This window comes from Octopus sinensis, linkage group LG7 (genome assembly GCF_006345805.1).
Source record: "Octopus sinensis linkage group LG7, ASM634580v1, whole genome shotgun sequence".
Classification (NCBI taxonomy): domain Eukaryota; kingdom Metazoa; phylum Mollusca; class Cephalopoda; order Octopoda; family Octopodidae; genus Octopus; species Octopus sinensis.
In genome coordinates this window covers 21,486,481-21,506,943 of record NC_043003.1, presented here as the reverse complement: position 1 = coordinate 21,506,943, position 20,463 = coordinate 21,486,481, and the positions used below count along the sequence as shown (strand labels likewise).

The window sequence follows — 20,463 nt, the reverse complement described above, 5'->3', positions numbered from 1 at the left end:
GGACATAAACACACCAAAATCAGTTGTCAAGCGATGTTGGGGGGACAAACATATACACACACATACATACATATATATATATATATATATATATATATATACACACATATATATATATATATATATTTATATATATATATATATACATATATATGACAGGCTTCTTTCAGTTTCCATCTACCAAATCCACTCACAAGGCTTTGGTCAGTCCAAGGTTACAGTAGAAGACACTTGCCCAAGGTGCCATGCAGTGGGAGTGAACCCAGAACCATGTGGTCTGTAAGCAAGCTACTTACCACACAGCCACTCCTACACCTGTATGTATGTATGTATGTATGTATGTATGTAGGTAGGTAGGTGTGTGTGTGTGTGTTTGTGTGTACTCATGTCTTGACATCATGTGATGATTGTAAACAAGCTTCCCCATCATATAAGTGATGTTGTTCACTTCCAGTCTCCTGTGAAACACATGTCTGGCCATGGGAAATTATTACCTTGCTTAGAAACAGGTAGCAGATGATGATGACAGAAAGGGCATCTGGCCTTAGAAAATCTGACTCTATAAATTCCATATGACCCTCACAAGCATGGAAAAATGGCTGTTAAATGATGATTAATGTTGATTGTTATTTAAGAATATTTCTGGTTTCATAAAGAAGATATTTACCAGTTGTTGACATGTCATTTAATGTCCACTGTTCCAAGTTTGCACAAGTCAGACAGAATTCATTGAGATGGATTTTCTGCAGCCAAATGGCCTTTCTGTCACCATTCTTCACCTGTTTCCAAGTAAGGTAATATTACCCCATGGCCGGACATGTTTTCCCAGAAGACTGGAAATGAAATGATACCACTTGTATAATAGGGATGTTTGTTTAGAGTCAAGACAAGAAAACACAAACATACAAATGTGCACGTGCATACATGCATGCACGCACACACATGCATGCACACACACACACATACCAAATTTACTCGCAAGGCTTGGGTCAGCCTGGGGCTATAGAGCTATTGTAAACAATGTTTCTCCAAAGTGCTACATGTTAGGACTGAACTCAAAACCATGTGATTGAGAATCAGTCTACTTAACTACACAACCATGTTTGCACCTTATATCACCCTGTTGTTCGTTGTTCAAAAAATTTCCCATTTCATTATGAAGTGAGATGTTTGCATTCTTTGATCTTCACACAAGCACATTATTAATTTTGTTACATATCTGTTGATCAATCAATTACCATATTTTAACATGTATAAGGAACCTTTTTTGGCAAAAATTAAGTTTAAAAATTATGGGAGTTTCTTATACATGGATAGTATCATAATCTTTTACAAAACCATTTTTCCAAATTGAAACCCCAAAAATGAGGGGGTTCCTTATACATGTTAAAATATAGTAATAATGAGTATTTTAATTTTAGTAAGTTCTCAACTAACTCTTCATACGTAGTCAAGGTAATAACATTCCTGGTTAGTCTCATGCATTTTAATCAATGTATTTTCACCTTTGCATGTATCTTCCCTTTGATATTGGATCAAATTCCATTTTCACCCAATCAGATATGGCAGTAATGTGCTGTTTGGATGTTGTATGTAATTTCAAATTTTTTATTTCTGTAGTTTAGCTACTAACCTTCATAAATAGTTTATTATTTTTTTTACCTCTTTTCAAATCAATTAGGCTGTATATTGAAGTTGACAACATCAATCCTATGACAAAGTATAAAAAGAAAAAAAAACTGATAAAAATATATTTTTTTAGAAATAAAACCTTCATGTTGAATTGCAGGGAACTTTTTGCCTTAACCCTTTTGGTACCAATCTGCCTGAGAATTCCCCAGGATCTGTGGCATAAACTTTCTGTTCTAAAAGTGGTCTAAATTATTATTTTCTATTAAAAGTTTATACTAATTTGTTCCAGACCCCCAGCTTGAAAATGAGAAAGTTATTTTACTAAATTCTTCACTATTTTGAAAATTAATTGAAACAAAGACAGCATATGTTGACAAAAGGGTTTACACTTAAATGAAATCACATGGCTCAGTGGTTAGAGCATTGGGCTTACAATCATAAGGTAGTGAGTTTGTTTCTTGGACTGGGTTGTGTGTTGTGTTCTTGAGCAAGACACTTTATTTCATGTTGCTCCAGTTCACCCAACTGTAAAAATGAGTTGCAGTGTCACTGGTGCCAAGCTGTATCAACCTTTGCCTCTCTCTTAGATAACAATCAGTAGCGTGGAGAAGGGAGACGGGTATACATGGGCAACTAACTGCTGGTCTTCCATAAACAGCCGTGCCTGGACTTGTGCCTCAGAGGGTAACTTTCTAGGTGCAATCTCATGGTCATTCATGACTGAAGGGGTTCTTTACCCTTTACACACATACTCTCTCTCTCTCTCTCTCTCTCTCCCTTTATATATCTATCTATCTTACTCTCTCGTTCCTCCTTATTTCCAAACAATGTAAAGCGTGACCAACCGACATTTATATTGGTTGTTGTTGTTATTATTGTTGTTGTTATTATTATTATATAGAGATTAGAAGCCATACAGTATTTCAGTTTATTTTTTAAGTTTCCCTTTGTGGAATTTCTTTTCAGTGTTGTCTTTATTTCTCATTGTCATTTTTTAAATATACATACGCAGGTTTTAATTCTGTATGGATGTTTTCAATTTTCTGGTTTCTTAATGGTTTGTGTCAAGGACTGTCCTGGCCAGCTTGTGCTAAAATATTAATGGCAGTAAGTATTATTAAATATCATCTTCATTTTCTTTTCTTGTTTTTTTTTTTTGTAATCTAGATCAATTTTCATTCTCTCTTTCACAGATCTGTTCCCATTCTTTCTCTCCCATTCCTATTGGTAGATTAGATTTACAAATGTCAGTATTTGCAGGAATTGCTATAGCTTGTATTTTACAGTTGGATCCTTTTTTTTTTTTTTCAATGCCAATAACTATTGGATAATCCTTTTGTTAACCCATTTGATACAAATCTGGTTCTGTGATAAAAACTCCGTTTTAAGGTGATCTAAATTATAACCTCACATCAAAATTCTATCATAATTTATGTTTCAAACACCAGTGTAAACGGAACTGGTTGATTCTTTACACTTTTGGGGTGTAACTTGGGTGCAACACAATTTCCTTTCTTTTTGTTTCTAGAAATTACCAGTCAGGAACAAAACGCAACTTTAAAAATATATGTGATTCTTTATTCTCTTATTCACAAATGAAGCACGTTGGTATATTGGTATCCACTTGGTTCAATCTAGCAAGGCTGAATTTTATCATTTGTAAGATTTTACAACAAATTCAGCAGCAACAAAGCAGGTCAAATCCTAAGCGTCTGGGACAGGAGAATAGACTGATCATACTTTTAAACACGTCCTCTCTCTTCAATAGCCGTGTCTCAAGTCAACGACGCTAACGAGGAACGCGATATAATTTTCTTCCCCAGTCTCTAGCGCATGTGAATGAGGGAACTTCCTCAGGCCTTTCCATAAGTTTCCAGCCCCGCACACGCACACTGAAGAATGACATTCCGCACATGCACACTGAAGAATTACGTTCCGCACACGCACACTGAAGAATGATGTTGTGTGTGCGCACACTGGAAAATGACGTCACTACACCAGCTTAATAATGGTTTCAAATTTTGCCACAAGGGCAGCCATTTTGGGGAGGAGATAAGTCGATTACATCAACCCCAGTGTTTTACTGGTGCTTAATTTATTGACCCTGAAAGGATGAAAGGCAAAATCGACCTTGGCAGAACATGATCTCAGAACATAGCAACAGGAGAAATAACGCTAAGCATTTCATCCAGTATGCTAACGATTCTACTAGCTCGCCACACACCAGCTTAATAATGACAAAATTAACTTAGTAAATTCTTTATAATTTTTAAAAGTTAATTGAAACAAAGCCATGTATTTCAGCAGAAATATGGTGACAAAAAGGTCGATGCCAACTTCTTGATTGGTAGGAGAGCATAGTTAGCTGATATGAGGCTTACCAATAAAAACAACATCTAATTGAAGTGTTTATCACATCTAAATTTATTTTCATTTGATCATGTATAACTTTAAAGACAAACTAGTTGTGATGTTAAAGAGATGGACTTCTGACCACATTGTCAGAAGGTCAGATCATGCTACAGCCATGAACAAGGTACACAACTCTGTTTCAATTTGCTTGACTAACAAAAGCTAAATACAAACCCCACAAATCCTTTTCTAATCCTGCTTTCGTAGTAGCAAGAATATCTAACTGTAAAATGCATTGCTCTTACAGAGACACTTATTTAACTCTGTAACTAATTAATTAATTAATTAATCATTGTTGTAATTGGATTTTCATACACATTTAGTTTCTTATTTTTATCACCTCACTGATTCTTCCTTTTCTAAACTGCCTCTTTTCTGTCACTCCATCTCATCAGTTCTCTTTCTTGTTAGTCTATCTCTTTCACTCTCATACTAACACTTCTTCAATTCTGGTGCCTATATCTCCCACTAACACTCTTTTCAATTCTGGTGTCTATCCCTCTCAAATGGTCATTTTTGTATCACTCTCTTAATACTTGTCTCTCTGAAATTCCTTCCTACTCTCTCATATAATCTACAAGGAGGTACTGAAAAGTTCCTGGCTTTGGCTAAAAGAAAATCGGTTAATTATGATTTTATTCAACATATTCACCTCTCAGATTCACATGCTTATTGCAGAGGTCCTTCAGATCTTCTAAGTTCTGTAAAATAAATTGGAAAGTTGGTCCTCCAACTAGGCCTTTGCAATACCCTTAAAACCAGGAACTTTTCAGCATCCCCTTGTATATTTCTTCCACTATTATATCTGTCACATACACACAATCTCTCTCTCTCTACTTCTTTCTCTTGCTCTCCTTTTCATCTCTCTCCTTTTCCTCTCTCTCTCTCCTCTTTCTCTCTCCTTCTCTCCCATTTTACTCTTCCATTTTTTCTTTCCTTCATTCTCTTTCCTTCTTGTTCTTTACCTTTCTCTCTTCCCTCCTACTTTCACAAACTCTCATCTCTTTTATTTTCCACACTCACCCCTCTCTCTTCCTCCTCTTACTCACTCTCTCTGTCTGTGATCTACCCAGTGGTTCCCTCCTGATAACTTTGCTACTGTGTGGAGTATACTATCAACATCCATCAATGTATCCGGCAGCATTGGTCCTCTCTTCATCACAACCATTGCACTTCACTATGGGTGGAGATTAGGAATGATAATCCCAGGTAACAACTACATGTCTTTATTTTATTTTCTATCCTTCAAAAAAAAGCAGTGGAATCTGCAGAATTGGTATTTCATTACACACACACACACACACTCACACACTCACACACACACACACACACACACTCACTCACACACACATTCACACACTCACACACACACTCACACACACACACACACACACACACAATCACACACACACACACACACACTCACACACACACACACACACACACTCACACACAAACATACACACACACACACACATGCACACATAGAATAAGAAACAGAAAGTCCTTGGTACAGTATTATATATTTGAAAAAATGAATGGAAATGCCTTTTCTGATGATTTTTCCAAATTAATAATTAGGTGTTTATAAATCATTAGGTGTTTATTTGTAAACACCTAATAATTTCTATTCATTTTTTCAAGTATATCATCATCATTTAATGTCTGCTTTCCATGCTGGCATGGGTTGGACGGTTTGACTGAGGACTGGCAAACCAGGAGGCTGCAACAGGCTCCAGTCTGATCTGGCAGAGTTTCTACAGCTGTATGCCCTTCCTAATGCCAACCACTCCAAGACTGTGGTGGGTGCTTTTTACGTGCCACTGGCATGGGGGGCCCAGTCAGGGGGCACTGGCATTGATCATGCTCAAATGGTGCGTTTTATGTACCACTGGCACTGACATTGGCCACACTTGAATGGTGCTTTTTAAGTGCCACTGGCATGGGTGCCAGTCAGGTAGCACTGGCATTGGCCACGATAATGATTTTGCTTGACTCAACAGGTCTTCTCAAGCATAGCATATTGCCTGACAATTGAAGGGTACTTTCAAATGTGCCAGTTATGCAACACTGGTATTGGCCATGGCTATAATCTGACTTGGCTTGCCGGGTTTTCTCAAGCACAGCATATCTCCAAAGGTCTCAGTCGCTTATATATATATATATCATCATCATCATCGTTGGACGGGATATATATATATATATATATACATATGATGGGCTTCTTCCAGTTTCCATCTACCAAATCCATTCACAAATCTTTGGTTGGCCTGAGGCTATAGTAGAAGACACCTGTCCAAGGTACCATGCAGTGGGACTGAACCTGGAACCATGTGGTTGGTAAGCAAGCTACTTACCACACACCCACTCCTGCGCCTATATATATATTTGAAAACTGAATAGAAATTACTTTCAATTTCAGTTTTTTTCAATCAGTCAATAGGCTGATTGAGTAAACGTATCAATAGCAAACCTCTAATGATTACTGGAAACAACTGTAAGTCAAATTTACTAGAGTCAAATATGTAATATCCATTATATATGCTTTGTCCGCCGGTGGCACATTAAAATCAATTTCTGAATGTGATCAATGCCAGACCCACCTGACTGGCTCCCATGCTGGTAGCACGTAAAAAGCACCCACTACACTTTCGGAGTGGTTGGCATTAGGAAGGGCATCCAGCTGTAGAAACATTGCCTGATCAGATTGGAGACTGGTGCAGCCGCTGGCTCTCCAGCCTTCAGTCAAACCGTCTAACCCATGCCAGCATGGAAAACGGACGTTAAATGATGATGATGATGATGGTATATATATATATAAGGTTATAAGAATTGTATAAACTTTTGAGAGGGTGTGAAATAATATTCTTTTGGAATGAATCTCAAAGCACACATAAAACTGTAAATAATAGCCCCTAAATATTGGGTCACAAAACCCTTTTGGATAAAAAAAAAGTTGTCATCTGCCTTTCTTGGCTGTGATGTTGACCTTACACAAATTTATTTTTACCTCCTGGAAGAAGTGGTCCATATTTGTCTGACCAGTCCAACATGGAAGGCCCAACCAGGAACTTGTGCTTTGCTAGAATACTCACAAGATCATTTGAAGCTCACCACACTCCAACCAACACTGGACTTTGTGGTGGTGCTCAAACCCATTACAAGTGATATGGGTTCAAGTCCCATATGCAGCCTTCAACTTCCTTTTATCCAAAAGGGTTTTTCAACCCAATATTTCGGGGCTGTTACTTATAGCTTTATGTGTGCTTCAAGATCCATTCCAAAAATAGAATTGTATATATTTAAAATAGCACCTGTGTTGATGCCATGTAAAAAGCACCTGTGCTGGTGCCATATAAAAAGCACCTGTGCAGGTGCCACATAAAAGACACCCAGTACACTCTGTAAAGGGGTTGGTGTTAAGAAGGGCACCCAACCATAGAAACCAAACCAAAGCACATGACTGGACCCTGACATAGTTCTCCAGCTCCTATCAAACTGTCCAACCCATGCCAGCATGGAAAATGGACATTTAATGATGATGATGATGATGATGATGGTGGTGATGACATAGTGTCAAAGCAAAGTGGCCAAGTGGATAAAGCATTGGACAACTACTCATGTGACATAAGTTCAAATTAGTTGCAAGTAATCATCATCATCATCATTATTATTGTTTAACATCCACTTTTCCATGTATGCATGGGTTGGATGGAATTTGTCGAGGCAGTTTTTCTTCTGCTGGATGTCCTTCCTGTTGCCAACCCTCACCTCTTCCCAAGTATTGTAACGTGTTCCATGTCTTTTTTTTTTAATACAAAATCCCTTTTCTTGACATCCCTTTTAGTCATATCTTATAGCAACAAAAAAAAGCTACCAAGATCTATTAAAAAAGGGTAAAGACCCCCTTTGGTCATGAATGACCATGGGATTGCACCTAGAAAGTTCTCCTAGGCACAAGTCCAGGCAAGGTTGTTTATGGAAAACCAGCAGCCACCTATGCATACCAGTCTCCCCTCTTCACAGCCATCAATGTTGATCAAGGGAAAGGCAAAGTGGCTTATACAGCTTGGTACCTGTGATGTTACAACTCATTTCTACAGCTGAGTGAACTGGAGCAACATTAAATAAAGTGTCTTGCTCAAGAACACAACACACAGCCCAGTCTGGGAATTGAACTCACTACCTCATGATTGTGAGCCCAATGCTCTAACCACTGAACCATGTGCCTTCACTAAAATCTATTATTTACTGAAGCTCCATGCTCTTTATGGAACAATAGGCCATCAGTGGCTTTGCTTCACTGTTTCTCAAATCTGGGCAGTTTTTCCTAGAGAGAAGTCCATCCTTTCTCAGGTCTTGTTGGTCTTGAATTATCATCAATGCTTCTGTAGCTTTTTTCTTGGTTGTGATGTTCACCCTACACAACTTCATTTTTACCTCCTGGAAGAAGTGGTCCATATTTGTCTGACCTGTCCAGCATGGGAGGCCCAACCAGGAACTTGTGCTTTACTAGGATAATCACAAGATCATTTGAAGCTCACCAACACTCCAACAAACACTGGACTTTGTGGTGGATAAGAAATTTGCTTTTCAACTACATGGTTCTGGGTTCAGTCCTTCTGTGTGGCACCTTGGGCAAGTGTCTTCTACAATAGCCTTGGGCTAACCAAAGCCATGTGAGTGGATTTGGTAGTCAGAAACTGAAAGAAACCCATTGTGTGTGTGTGTATTGATGGATGGGTGGGTTGGATATTTCAATGATTTCTTTTTACATCTTGTTTTTCTCCTTCAGCTTGTAGTGCATTGGTACTGGCTGTCATATTTACTGTCACACTGCAGGAAGATCCATCGCAGTTTGGTTTGCAAAACTATCAGGAAGAACATTCTGGTGACAAAGACAAATCCATCAACAAAAGTAAGGACATTTCTTAATCTTGCTAAGAATGGAAATAAAAGAAAGCACACACATACACAAACATGCACACACTTGTATAAATGTGTATATAAATATGCCTATGTAGAAGATAATATCAAAACATTCCCAGACTACCGTAAATCCTCGAGTACAGACTGCCCTTGAGTATAATACACGGGATTTTTAGGGGGGCTGTACCTCTGAAAAACCTAAACCTTGTGTATGATATGCACCCCTTCTCTAACTTGAGTCAAGGAGGTCTATATAACGTCCTTGGTTTGTAAAAATGTATATGGTAACGTCCTTTATTATTATTGTATATATAACATAATGCAAACGTGTAGCTTTTTTGTACATTTTGTTTGCAGAAAATAAAGAAATAACAGTAATAACGTCTAATAAATGTTGCTAACTGCAAGTTATGGATGATTTAAGGTATTTTCACGCCCGACATCTCAAAATGCGTCTGAATAAACATTGCCGGACAGCAAATAGAGACTCGGACATTGCTTAGAAAATAATTTTCATTTTTAACCTCGTATATAGTACGTACAAGGGATTTTGGGAAAAAAGTGTGGATTATACTCGAGGATTTACGGTAGTTATGTCTAATAAAATATAACTTATTTACCTAAGTTTTAATATCATCTCTTTCAAAAATGGTACACTGGTCCCAGTGTTCCTGCCACTTCTGGAATCTGGCCTGGAAGTTGTTTTCGGTAAGTGGGTGCAGAACCTTCTGCTATTTGCTCTTGATTGTAGCAACAGTGTTGAAACAGTGACCTTTGAGCTACATTTTCATCTCGAGGGAAGAGATGGAAGTCCGTAGGTGCTAGGTCTGGCGAATAGGGTGGGTGCAGAAGTGGTACCATGTTGTTTTTGGTGAGAAGCTCACTATTGAGGGGAGCTTGATGACAGGATGCATTGTCATCATGAAGAATCCAATTCTTGTGTTCCACAGATCTGGTTGCTTTCACCAAATTATCTTCCTTCAAATGCTTCAAAACATTGTTGATTGTCCTTTGTCTATCCTCATGCACAAGTTGATGAATCTTCTTCACATTTCCATGGGATTACAATCAGGGGAATTAGAAGGCTAGAATTGGGCCTGGTAAAATTGTTTAACGACCACTTCTGACTATTTCCAGAGGTGTGGTAAGGAGTCAAACCCTGCTGCCTCAAATGGTATAGCGACTTGACAAAAGAGATTGAGAGAATAAGTAATAGACTTACAAATAAGTTGTTTTTCCCTTCATGAGCCACGCCTGGCTCATAAGGGCCGGTTTCCTGGTTACGTTGGTGTATAGGTTCCCCACCTGGATGGGACGCCGGGCCATCACAACAAATAAGTACTGTAGTTGAATTAGTCATCAAAACCCTTCAAGGTGATGCCTCCGCATTGCCACAGTCCAATGGCTGAAAGAAATAAAAGGTAACAAGTAACATTTTTGTTTTGTTTTTTGTTTTTTTACTTACAAATACAATGTTATTAATTTTTCTGCATCAAGTGTGATGGCACACACTCAACTATCAAATTCAATCTATTTTTATAATTTCCCTTTTTTATTTTTCTTACTTCCTCTTTTCCGAAAGAAGATGAGACTAACATTTCACAAGTAACATCTGTGTTTCTGGATCCATTTCTTTTTCTGTTGGGAATAAGCTATTTGATTCTCTGTGGTATCCGTACATGTATGATGGACTGGAGTCACTTGTATCTGATTGAAGAGAAGCAGTTTAGTCCCATACTGAGTAAGTTGACAGAGTTTTCTCCTCTTTATTACCTGCTGCTGCTCTTGTCCCTTTCTTCATCTTTTTTCTCTTTGTTTCTTTTTCCCATTATTTCTTTTCTTTTTTCTTTCATCTTCTTTCCAAGGCCCCTTATTTTTTTTGTTGTATTTTCTTCTTCAAACAGCATTTCACATGTAATTGAAATTCGTGGAGTGTATTTTGAAACAAGAAATAGATTAGGTACCACCAGAATGCAGATTTAAAATTATTAAAACAATAACTTACAAACAATAACACTGAGCACCTCTTACTAACAATAACACTGAGTATCTTTTCAAACTTCACCTGTCTAACACTCGTGGACAGGTTTACAAAGTCAGAAAACAGCACAGCTCACATGACTTTCAGAAACATGGAGCAAACTACCGGCATCAGTTGTTAGTTGTTGGAGTACTGCATCCTTCAAAACTTCCATGATTCTTGAGATTCGCCAACACTACACCTGATTTTCTCCCCTCCATACACGTGCAAGCATGTATCTGATTCATACACTGTTCACTTTCCAGACATTTGTACATTACTGCATATACTTTATGTTCAATTTTTGACAAGTTGTGGTGCATCTGAGCACTGTATACAATAATTTCATTATTATTATAAAATCTACTTCATCATGTTCCATCTGACCCATACAAGCATAGAAAAGTGGACATTAAAATGATGGCAACAATAGCGACGATGACAACAGGCTTCCAAACTGTCTTTCTATCAATTCCATTCGAAAGGCATTGGTTGGCCTGAAGCTGCAGTAGAAGACACCTGAGATACCACTGCACAGTAATACAGAACTCAAGACCACATAGTTACAAAGAGAACTCTGTATTCACTGTTAGGCAAAGACCCAGATCCCAAAACTTAAACGTGCCAAATATAATTTTGAATGTATTACCTATGCAAGGATGGTTGTCATGCCACTACTAAATATTCAATTGTGATATGAACTTATGTTCTAGAAGCTAGTAGTTCAATATCTTATCCATTCAATTTTTGCCAAGGTTGACTTGCCTTTCATCCTTTCAGGGTTGACAAAATAAGTACCAGTTGAATGCTGGAGTCAATAAAATAAGTCCCAGTTGAACACTGGGATCGATGTAACCGACTTACACACTCCCCCAAAATTACTGGTCTTGTGCCAAAATTTGAATTCTATATCTTATCCAATCATCCATTCCACCTGTAAAAATCCTGATTGGAACATGTGAACATACCTGTGGTAACATTCATTACAAACCAACAAAAATGCTTCTTATACAGTCATTCAACCTGCTAGAAATAGCTCTTACAACTCCCTCAAATCACACTCTACTGTCTTAAAAAATGTAAAAAAAAGCACCATTTGAGCGTGGCTGTTGTCAGTACCACCTGACTGGCCCTCGTGCCGGTGACACGTAAAAGCACCCACTACACTCTCGGAGTGGTTGGCATTAGGAAGGGCATCCAGCTGTAGAAACTCTGCCAGATCAGATTGGAGTCTGGTGCAGCTATCTGTTTCGCCAGTCCTCAGTGAAATCGTCCAACCCATGCTAGCATGGAAAGCGGACGTTAAACGAGGAGGAGGATAGTCTTAGATAAATTGTATTTGTAAAACAAAGACAGGATGGTTACAGTTGGAATGCCTCTAATCAAAAGCCTACTGCATCAGGACTGACCTGGGGCTAAACAACAAGTCAGGACACATTGAATATTGTAGTCCTAGATACATCATATCTTTAAAAAAATGGACAGCTGTAGCTGGAATACCTTTAGATCAAGGCTAACGTAGAGCCAAACAGCAACAAACTCTAAATTTGGAATATTTTGGCAATATTCTTTATTTTCATGACAATTAATTAATTTTTTTAATCATTTACAGGTAGCACGATAGCATCCAGTATGGAGGTTGGCGGTATAGTAGGTTCTATTGTCTCTGGAATCTGGTCTGACAAAGCTAGCATAAGTGTGAGCAAACTTACTTTCACCTTTTCCTATTTTTAATTTTTAGACAAAATCTCAATGTTTAAATATTCTATTTCAATGAATTGCTTCTTTCTTAACCATTAAAAAGAAAACATAAAATTAAGTATTTCCTTTATGTATTTATTTATTTATTCATTTATTTATTTTGTTTGTTTCCTCATAGCCGGGATCTGTCAGCAGAGTCAAATGCCGTCTAAACGTTGCTCGGAACTTTTGTTTTGGTGTCACTCTATCCCTCTATCTCTTTGTTCATCACATGCATCATTATTCTAATGAGGTAAATATACTTGTTTTATTTAACATGCATAATAAGGTAGCATCAGAGTGTGTGGTGAAAGGAGGGCGTGTTATAATTTTGGTCACTTTTACACCATGTAAACTAGGTAACCTAATCCTAATGCTCATCATCATCGTTTAATGTCCGTTTTCCATGCTAGCATGAGTGGGATAGTTCAACCAGGGTCTGGGAAGCCAGGAGGCTGCACCAGTCTCCAGTCTGATCTGGAAGTGTTTCTACAGCTGGATGCCCTTCCTAACGCCAACCACTCTGAGTGTAGTGGGTGCTTTTTACATGCCACCGGCACAGGGGCCAGAGGAGGCTGGCAATGGCCATGACCGTTTGGTGCTTTTTATGTGCCACCGGCACGGAAGCCAGCCCAGGTGGTGCTAGCATCGTTCACATTCGGATGGTGCTTTTTACGTGTCACCGGCACGGGTATCACAACTACAATTTCCATTTGATTTTGATGTTGATGTACTTGACTCAATAGGTCTCCTTGAGCACAGCAGGTTGCCCCACGATCCAAGGTAAGCACTATAGGCCATCCCGCGATCCAAGGTATTTGAATGGGCTGGGGCTGGTTGTGTGAAGCTGGTGTAGGATACAACCATGAACTCACTTTATTTGTCGGGTCTTCGCAGTTACAGCATATCTCCAGAGGTTTTGTCTTTCGTCATTGCCTCTGTGAGGACCAATGTTCGAAGGTCATGCTTGACCACCTCATCCTATGTCTTCCTGGGTCTACCTCTACCCCGGATTCCTTCAACTGTTTGGGAGTGGCACTTCTTCACACATCTCTCCTCATTCATCTGTAGTACATGACCATACCAGTGCAAACATCTCTCTTGCACGCCACATCCGATGTTTCTTATGTCCAACATTTCTCTCAGGGTGCTTACACTCTGTTGTGTGTGCACACTGACATTACACTTCCAGCGGCTCATGCTAGCTTCATTTCTTTCGAGCCTACGCATGTCCTCTGCAGTCACAGCCCATGTTTCAGTGCTGTGAAGCATGACAGTTCGCACACATGCGTCACACAATCTAGCTTTCACTCTGAGCGAGAGACCCTTTGTCATCAGTAGGGGTAGAAGGTATATATATATGCACGCACACACACACGTTTGTGTCTCTATTTTTATCATTCCACCACTTAACAACTGTTATCAGTCTATGTCCACATAACTTAGCATTTTGGCAAAAGATGCCAATAAAATAAGTACAAGATTTAAAAATAAGGACTAGGATTTGTTCAACTAAACTCTTCAGGGTGGTGCCCCAGTATGGCCACAGTCTAATGACTGAAACAAGTAAAAAATAAAAGATTAGATATTCATTAATAAATTGGCTTTGATGATAAATCTACCTAATAGAAGTTGACCTAGGGTTAAACAGCAATAGCAGTTTAACCCTGGGTCAACTAACTCAATAAGCTAACTACAGAAGGGTTTGTGTTTTGTGGATTGTTTTTTTTTCTTTTAATTATTTTACTCTTTTACTTGTTTCAGTCATTTGACTGCGGCCATGCTGGAGCACCGCCGTTAGTGGAGCAAATCGACCCTGGGACTTATTCTTTGTAAGCCCAGTACTTATTCTAGCGACCTCTTTTGCCGAATCGCTAAGTGACGAGGACGTAAACACACCAGCATCGGTTGTCAAGCAATGCTAGGGGAACAAACACACACACATATATATATATACATATATATGACAGGCTTCTTTCAGTTTCCGTCTACCAAATCCACTCACAAGGCATTGGTCAGCCCAGGGCTATAGTAGAAGACACTTGCCCAAGATGCCACGCAGTGGGACTGAACCCGGAACCATGTGGTTGGTTAGCAAGCTACTTACCACACAGCCACTCCTGTGCCTATTTATTCTAATATTTTATTTTATTCTTACAGATATTTGTTGTTCTGGTTGGTTTTGCTATTGGCTTCTTTGTGTATGGTCCTCTCACAATTAGTGGAGTTGCTGCTCTGGAATCAGTGCCAGGACATATGTGTGGTGCTGCATCTTCTGTCTGTTCAGCTTTTGGAAATGGTAAATATTTGCAATTTATATTTGATATATTTTATTTTGTATCTGTGTGTGTGTGTGTATGTATATATGTATGTCGGCGAGCTGGCAGAAATATTAGCGCGCCGGGTGAAATGCTTAGCAGTATTTCGTCTGTCGTTACGTTCTGAGTTCAAATTCTGCCGAGGTCGACTTTGCCTTTCATCCTTTCGGGGTCGATAAATAAAGTACCAGTTTTGCACTGGAGTCGATGTAATCGACTTAATCCGTTTGTCTGTCCTTGTTTGTCCCCTCTATGTTTAGCCCCTTGTGGGCAATAAAGAAATATATATATATATTTATTTATTTATTTATCTATTTCTGTCCATTTCCTTCCTAAAGACAAGACATACTTATACCTGTCTCCTTTCATAGCTCGTCCTCCTAGCGTTCATAGTAATTTTTCTATCGTCTTGGCTTAACAGCCCTCACCGTTTGTTTTTACTGTCTTCTTCTCACTGTCCTGTTCTTGTTACCACTTTCACCTTCTGGAAAAAATCCCAAATTATATATATCGAATCAAATCAAACCAATCAAAATAGATGAACATCAATGGAATTTGTATCCTTGTGGTACCAGTGCCGGTGGCACATAAGAAAACCATCTGAACGGGACCGTAGCCAGTACCGCATCGACTGGCCTCCATGCTGTGGGCACGTAACAAACACCATCCGATCGTAGCTGTTCGCCAGCCTCGTCTGGCACCTGTGTCGGTGGCACATAAAAAACACCATCCGAGCGTGGCCGTCTGCCAGCCTCGTCTGGCACCTGTGTCGGTGGCACATAAAAAACACCATCCGAGCGTGACCGTCTGCCAGCCTCGTCTGGCACCTGTGTCGGTGGCACATAAAATCACCCACTACACTCTCGGAGTGGTTGGCATTAGGAAGGGCATCCAGCTGTAGAAACACTGCCAGATCTGACTGGCCTGGTGCAGCCTTCGGGCTTGCCAGACCCCAGTTGAACCGTCCAACCCATGCTAGCATGGAAAGCGGACGTTAAACGATGATGATGATGATGATGATGATGATATATGAGAAAGGTTGAGTTCAATTTCATCCTTTTACTTTTTATTAGATTTCTAATAAAGATTTTTCATATTAAATTTGTAGCTTACTATTGTAAGTATTTAAAAAAAATATGAAGATGTTACAAGTATAAAGTGTGTTATGAGCATTTATAGGACACATAGCACACACATCCTATATAAACTCAACAAACAATTAAAGAAGGAGAAGAGATGTTAAAAGTTTAAAACATTTTATAAAACTTTTAACATCTCTTCTCCATCTTTAATTGTTTGTTGAGTTTATATTGGATATGTGTTCTATAAATGCTCATAGCACACCTTATACTTATATATATATATATATGCATACATACGATGGGCTTCTTTCAGTTTCCATCTCCCAAATCCATTCGTAATGCTTTGGTCAGTCCAGGACTATAGCAGAACAATTTTCGCAAAGGTGCCATGCAGTAGGACTGAACTCAAGACCATGCAGTTGGGAAGCAAGCTTCTTAATAACACAGCCATGCCTGTTACAACACAAGTTGCAATTTTCTTTTAAAGACTGTTCATCAATAGACATATTAGTATATCAATGCAGCCAGAACAATTATATTAATAATTAATTCCAGGTGTTCAATAAAATTGCATCCACTTTATTTTCATATATATTATTGAAACTAGGTGTGATAGTCTTTGGTTCAGCAGGTATATTATGTTGACTAACAATTCCAGTGAGTAGCTAGTTTGTTACACAGTGCTTATAAATTTATTATAAATGGAAAAGGTTTTTTTTTTTTCGGTTTCTAAAATTTGGTTGTATTTGAACACCAATTTTTATACATGCATGAATACACTCTTTGCTATTAACCATGCACATGTAAATGAGAATCGAAACTGTTGCAAGCAGGGCCGCCCTGATTAAGGATCACAACTCAATGGATAGGTGCACTGAGTCAGAATATCTGAAAGTCCATTTGAATAGAGAATTTTGAAGTCACATAGCATCATGTTTTAATAAAAGATGTTGTACATCTTTGTCATAATGTTATAGAAAACAAGCTATCAAGGGAGGCTTTACATGGTTTTGTGGCTTGCTAAAATATTAGCCATATCTTTATCAAATCAAGCTCTATTACTCTTTACTCTTTTACTTGTTTCAGTCATTTGACTGTGGCCATGCTGGAGCACTGCCTTTAGTCGATCGAGCAAATCGACCCCAGGACTTATTCTTTGTAACCTTAGTACTTATTCTATCGGTCTCTTTTACCGAACCGCTAAGTTACAGGGACGTAAACACACCAGCATCGGTTGTCAAGCGACATTGGGGGAACAAACACAGACACACAAACAAATACACACACATACATATATATATACATATATATATATATATATATATATATATATATATATATATATATATATATATATACACACACACATATATACGACGGGCTTCTTTCAGTTTCCGTCTACCAAATCCACTCATAAGGCTTCGGTCAACCTGAGGTTATTGTAGAAGATACTTGCCCAAGAGGCCACGCAGTGGGACTGAACCCGGAACCATGTGGTTTGTAAGCAAGCTACTTACCACACAGCCACTCCTATGCCTATTGTCATATAAAAAAAATGCCATCTGTGATACATTATTTTATGAATAAAAGATTGAGAGAGGACCATCATTAACCATTTAGAATTTAAACCAGCCATATGAGGCCTAAATATTATACCTGTTTTATGTTCAAACTGGCCAGATCCAGCCTCTCACACTTAGCCTACAATGTCATTCTAAAAATAAACAGTCACATCATCAAAATCTCGAAGCTGTGAGATGATGCATAATTAATTCAAAACAATGTGAATAAATAAACATTACATTTGAAAGAGTTATCTGAATGCTAAAAGGTTAATCGTGGAACAAGCTATTATAAAAACAGTGGTTCCTTATGAAGAAAATGGGCCTTAAGTATGTAATATTTGTAAATATGTATCCTTTCATATAAAATTCATATTGGTTAGGATTCTATGTTTGCCTGATGGCTTATTTAGCCAGACTGGTTGAATAAGCCATCAGACAAAACACTAATTGTATATCAACATAAGTTATCTTGGCCATGCTGGGGCACTGTCTTGAAGAATTTTTTAGTCGAATGAACCAACCCTAGTACTTTATCTTTTAAGCCTGGTATTTATTCTATGGGTCTCTTTTGCCAAACCACTAAGTTATGGAAGCTGTAAACACACCAACACTGGTTGTCAAGCAAGGTCGGGGACACGCACAGACACAGAGATCCCCCTCCCCAAAGATATATATATAAAATCCGTTCTGTCTGTGTGTGTGTCTTCTAGGATCTTGGGCATCCTCCATCCGATTGCGCTCAAATTTGGTATGTAGATACTGACGGTATCAGGGCGTGTATAAGTCTTGAAAAAATTTTTTAAATCAATTCCAGGTGAGAATGCGGTCGATAAAGCCATGGGAACGTGCATTTGTACGTGCAAGTACATCAGCTGTTGTGCTGTACTTACTGGTACTTTAAACTCTTCGGTTGCATATTTGTCTGAATAAAATCGTTATTCTTTGGAAAAGAAAAAATGTCTATCTTTATTTCTTCTGTTGCTGGTGTCTCAAATTTAAGTTAAATCATTGTTTCTGAAAGGGGAGGCCTATGGGACGGTCAGACAAGTTGTTTTTAAAAAAAAATTGGTTTAAATGTTTGACAACTCAGCACCGTCCATTGGACGGGGGGCATTTTGCTTGTATATATATATATATATATATATATATATTACATTGTATAAAAGGGCTTAGTAAAATAAATTACTTTGCCACATACTGAACTCATTAGAAATAGCAGCCAAAAAAAGATTTTTTAGCCATTTCTAATACTTCTAATAATTTCTCTCAGATAGTGTTTACTCAAAATAAACACTATCTGAGTAAACACTATTTGAGTAAACACTATCTGAGAGAAATTTTCTTTAAGTATTAGAAATGGCTAAAAAATCTTTTTTTGGCTGCTATTTCTAATGAGTTCAGTATGTGGCAAAGTAATTTATTTTACTAAGCCCTTTTATACAATGTAATATTTTGAATTCGCCTTAAATGGTCCCTTTACATACTGAATACTTGGTGAAATTGATTAATAGCTAATTAATTTTACCCTCAATTGTTGAAATATATATATATATATATATATACTTACATGACAGGCTTTTTTCAGTTTCCATCTACCAAATCCATTATGTGAATGTTTTGTTCATCTTTAACTTGTGTTAAAATGATATTTAAATATTTAAAATATTATTGAAATATTAAAGTAATATTTAAAAATCAGTCATCATTTATATCCTTCAATAAAAAATAATTTTTTTTTATTTCTCTAATTTGTCTTTTCTAGCTGGTGGTGTGATTGCTGGCTTACCGGTTACATATCTGGCCAGTCATCGAGGGTGGCATCAAACATTTGTGTACATTTGCTATTTATCTCTTGTTTCACTGGCTTTATTCTGGCAGCTGGGCCGTATGCAATGTCAACTGAAACAAGACGACACAAAAGACAAAACATCCTGAAACCCGATTGTTCATATATCCATCAAAATTTTCCTCAAATACTGAAGGGCTGCTACTCAGCTACACTTTGAATACGTTTGATTTTGAGGACTCTTGGAAAATAGCAACTTGTTTTCTGTGTATTTTTTGTTGTCATTGAGTGCATTAACAAAACCACCGTTGCTATTGTCGTAAGTTGCAGCAACTACTTACATAATTGGAGAATAAAAAAGTATTTATTTTTTTAAAGTCGACCTCACATTTCATTACAACTAACATTACTAACAGAGTATTTGAAAACTGTTTGAATAAATGATGTTTAATAATGATGAGCTCAGCTGAAGCTGTCATTAACTAATAATAGTTAAGTTTAACTCTTTAGTTAAAACCACAGGATTTACTGCCATAAACCAAACTATCAAATTTCCACTGCCATCTAGAACAGTTATTAACATTATATTTTAACAAATTCTTTTCTTCACCTGCACCTGTTCTCTTCAAAGTTAATCACAACTTCTGGTATTTTTCCAAGATAATCTGTCATTGTCATTAAAGAAAAAAGAAAGAAAGTAATTTGCTATTTTCTTGACAAAGCTGCTTGTCGCTGTCATAAATTCACACAATTTATCAATGTTGCATACAGTCAAGTTGTTAGTGTTACATAAGCAATTTGTCGGTGTCAAAGATAGACAAATTATTAGTGTCACACATAGACACAATTTGCCTGTGTCACACTCATTAACAGTTTTTCAGTATCTGCGCACACAGTTTGTCAGTGTCACACAGACAATTTATCAATGTTACACTTAAAATATCTGTCAACTTTACACCCACACACACACACACATAGT

At 37.8% G+C, this 20,463-nt stretch overlaps 1 protein-coding gene across 6 annotated transcripts in view; it reads left to right on the top strand.

Annotated features, from left to right (window-relative positions):
- LOC115214169 (glucose-6-phosphate exchanger SLC37A4) overlaps positions 1–19,866 on the top strand; it is a 32,978-nt gene extending 13,112 nt beyond the window's left edge. For 3 of the 6 annotated variants that reach the window (XM_029783253.2, XM_029783255.2, XM_036504614.1), the window contains exons 3-10: positions 2,645–2,739; positions 5,118–5,253; positions 8,840–8,962; positions 10,556–10,714; positions 12,606–12,691; positions 12,873–12,986; positions 14,894–15,032; positions 19,461–19,866. In XM_029783253.2, the coding sequence (XP_029639113.1) occupies positions 2,645–2,739; positions 5,118–5,253; positions 8,840–8,962; positions 10,556–10,714; positions 12,606–12,691; positions 12,873–12,986; positions 14,894–15,032; positions 19,461–19,633 (1,025 nt within the window). In that variant the 3' untranslated portion in view covers positions 19,634–19,866. The remainder of the gene's footprint in view (positions 1–2,644; positions 2,740–5,117; positions 5,254–8,839; positions 8,963–10,555; positions 10,715–12,605; positions 12,692–12,872; positions 12,987–14,893; positions 15,033–19,460) is intronic. The other 3 variants (XM_029783254.2, XM_036504616.1, XM_036504613.1) reach the window with 3 other exon arrangements.
- Positions 19,867–20,463: the final 597 nt, after the last annotated feature.